This window comes from Hibiscus syriacus, unplaced genomic scaffold (genome assembly GCF_006381635.1).
Source record: "Hibiscus syriacus cultivar Baekdansim isolate YM2019G1 unplaced genomic scaffold, ASM638163v2 tig00004041_pilon, whole genome shotgun sequence".
Classification (NCBI taxonomy): Eukaryota; Viridiplantae; Streptophyta; class Magnoliopsida; order Malvales; family Malvaceae; genus Hibiscus; species Hibiscus syriacus.
Genome location: NW_024061995.1, coordinates 292,495 through 295,619, shown reverse-complemented (window position 1 = coordinate 295,619; position 3,125 = coordinate 292,495). Strand labels below are relative to the sequence as shown.

The window sequence follows — 3,125 nt, the reverse complement described above, 5'->3', positions numbered from 1 at the left end:
AAACCCTAACTGTACATCGAGACGAAGACACTGTTGGAGCCAATGGCAACCTACGACTTAACCCCACGGATCGCTCCGAATCTCGATAGGCATTTGGTGTTTCCGTTGTTGGAGTTCTTGCAAGAGCGTCAGCTATACCCAGATGAGCAGATCTTGAAAGCGAAGATCGAGCTGTTGAACAAGACGAACATGGTCGACTACGCCATGGACATCCACAAGAGCCTCTACCACACCGATGATGTCCCCCAGGACATGATCGACAGGAGAGTCGAGGTCGTCGCTCGTCTTAAGGCTTTGGAAGACGCCGCCGCCCCTATCGTCACTTTCCTGCAGAACCCTAACGATGTCCTGGAATTGCGTGCTGATAAACAGTATAATCTCCAGATGCTCAATGACCGTTACCGGGTCTGTTTTTTTCTTCTAATTTTGGTGGCGTTTTTTCGTTGAATTTAGGGTTATGTTTAGAATAATTTTAATGGGGAAGAAGATTACTTTTACAGATTGGTCCAGATCAGATAGAGGCATTGTATCAATATGCAAAATTCCAGTTTGAATGTGGAAACTACTCGGGTGCTGCTGATTATTTGTATCAGTACAGGGCTTTATGTACTAACAGCGAAAGGAGTTTGAGCGCTTTGTGGGGGAAGCTGGCAGCTGAGATACTGATGCAAAACTGGGATATTGCTCTTGAAGAACTTAATCGTTTGAAAGAAATAATCGATTCCAAGGTTTCCATTATAATAATGATTGATTATACTGTTTTTATTTTGAACATTTGATTTCCCTTGATTCATTGACCCATTTGTTTGCATTTGGTGTTTGTCTTCTTGCTGCAGAGTTTCTCATCGCCTTTGAACCAAGTTCAGAGTAGAATATGGCTTATGCATTGGAGCCTCTTCATCTTTTTCAACCATGACAATGGAAGAACTCAGATCATTGACCTGTTTAATCAAGACAAGTATGTCACTTCAATAACTAACCCTAAGATCTCATTATTTTTGTAGTTTGTGACATTATGGTTTTAAGCTTATCTGTTCTTTGTGCATTTCTTTGTATTTTTATGCTTCAATTTTGGATTCTGCTGGAGTAAAACATGTTTAGATACTTTATGAAATTCCTTCAATCATTGTTTAATATACAACCTGCCATATGATTTGCTATACATTTGGTCAAATTTTCATGGTTATAGTAGGTCAGAAGTCGGCCAGACTGCTTTGGAGATTTGTTTCCTAATGGAGATTGTTGTTGGAATTAAACATAACAATTTTCTATGTGGCTAGATAATTTTACTCCTTTTTGTTCATGCGTTATTGTTTTCTCTGGGTTTACATATTGTTATCCAACCTTTTTATTTGCTTTATCTTATATGGTGGTTTCACTTCTTTCCAGGTATCTAAATGCCATTCAAACCAGTGCTCCGCATCTGTTAAGATACCTAGCCACTGCTTTTATTGTCAACAAAAGGAGAAGACCTCAATTCAAAGAATTTATCAAAGTTATCCAGCAAGATCAATGCTCTTACAAAGATCCCATCACAGAGTTCTTGGCATGTGTTTATGTCAACTATGAATTTGATGGAGCACAGAAGAAGATGATGGAGTGTGAAGAAGTAAGTTTGATTATAGTATCCTATATCAACAGAAGATTTTGTTAAGTTCCTCACTGTCTCAATTGCTGATGCTTCCTACAATCATGATGTGCTGAAATATTTTAGCTGTATGTTTGATTTCTGAATTTCAAACACTATGTTTACGTCATGTTTTTCCCGCTTTTGGTGTAGGTGATATTGAATGATCCCTTCCTCGGTAAAAGAATTGAAGAAAGTAACTTTTCAACTGTGCCATTGAAAGATGAGTTTCTTGAGAATGCCCGTCTATTTATCTTCGAGACATACTGCAGAGTTCATCAGCGTATTCAAATGGGGTAAGTTCCTTCTTTGTCGAACTAATAGCTAGCTTCTTTTGTGGACAATTGACTTGCATATTAAAATTACGGTTGCATTATGACTGAATGACATTGGAAGCATGTATTCATTTGATTCCTATTTGCCAGTTCCCATTGGCCTTCTCAACTTATTCACACACTGTCACTAAAAGAATATAAAATTTATGAGATTCTCCGATGAGAGGGAATTTCTGCTTATATATTTTCTGTAGTTTTAGTTGTTTTTGAGCCGACGTTAAATGGATTTTTCATGTGTTCCAAGGGTGCTTTCTGAGAAGTTGAATTTAAATTATGAGGAGGGAGAGAGATGGATTGTGAATCTAATCCGAAACTCAAAGCTCGATGCCAAGATTGATACCGAGATGGGAACCGTTATTATGGAGCCTAATCAGCCCAACGTGTAAGATTTTTGTACATCGATGTTAACAATAAACTCCATTCATTCCTCCACTTAGTTACATTTGATTTTGTTGTTGGATTTCTCCAGTTATGAGCAGTTGATAGACCACACCAAGGCTCTCCAAGGACGGACTTACAAGCTAGTCAACCAGCTTCTTGAGCATGCACAGGCACAGCCTGCTCGATAAGTTGGAAACGAAGCTCATCGAAATTTATTGCACTTTTTGACTGTTTATTTCCTAGAGACTAATTTAAGAGTGATTATAGTTTTGATTGGTACTCTTTTCAATCTATGACTACGAATTGGTTGTACGTTATGTTTCAGGGTAATAAAATTCAGAGGTGCTCTTGTCCTCCTTCTGATTTCCTTCATGTTACTGATATAACATGAAGGATATGAAAGGGGTTTTAATGAGGCCTAACTTCTATCAAAATTTTTTTTTTTGAAAGTATGGAAATGTTTAAAGTTAGACACCTTATACATGCATGCATGCATGCATGGAGAAATGTTTTGTCCCGATTTTGGATGTTATAAGCTAATAAGGTGGTAATTAGACTTGATTCGGGTTCAAGTGGTGCTTGGTGGTTTATGGTTTGGAATTTTTTTGTGGGTGCAATTAGATTAATTTAGGGGAAGTTTTATGGTACAAATTAGAATTTCAGACTAAAAAAACAGCGGAAATAGAGACTATTTTTTAATTAAATTAGAATGATTATAAAGTAGTATATGTTTTAAATATTCTTAACCATTTGATAATGAATTCTCAATTATCATGTTGCAG

General features: G+C 37.1%; 1 protein-coding gene across 2 annotated transcripts; it reads left to right on the top strand.

The window, feature by feature from the left end:
- Positions 1-2,777, top strand: LOC120187805 (eukaryotic translation initiation factor 3 subunit E). 2 transcript variants are annotated; one of them, XM_039191429.1, is made up of 7 exons: positions 2-405; positions 501-728; positions 837-958; positions 1,390-1,609; positions 1,781-1,923; positions 2,207-2,344; positions 2,432-2,777. In XM_039191429.1, the coding sequence occupies exons 1-7, from the start codon at positions 43-45 to the stop codon at positions 2,529-2,531; spliced, it is 1,314 nt and encodes a 437-aa protein (XP_039047360.1). In that variant the 5' UTR covers positions 2-42; the 3' UTR covers positions 2,532-2,777. The 2 variants fall into 2 exon arrangements, with proteins under 2 accessions (XP_039047364.1, XP_039047360.1); XM_039191433.1 differs by lacking the exon at positions 2,432-2,777 and having other exon boundaries at positions 1-405; positions 1,781-1,927; positions 2,207-2,329.
- The last annotated feature ends 348 nt before the right edge of the window (positions 2,778-3,125 follow it).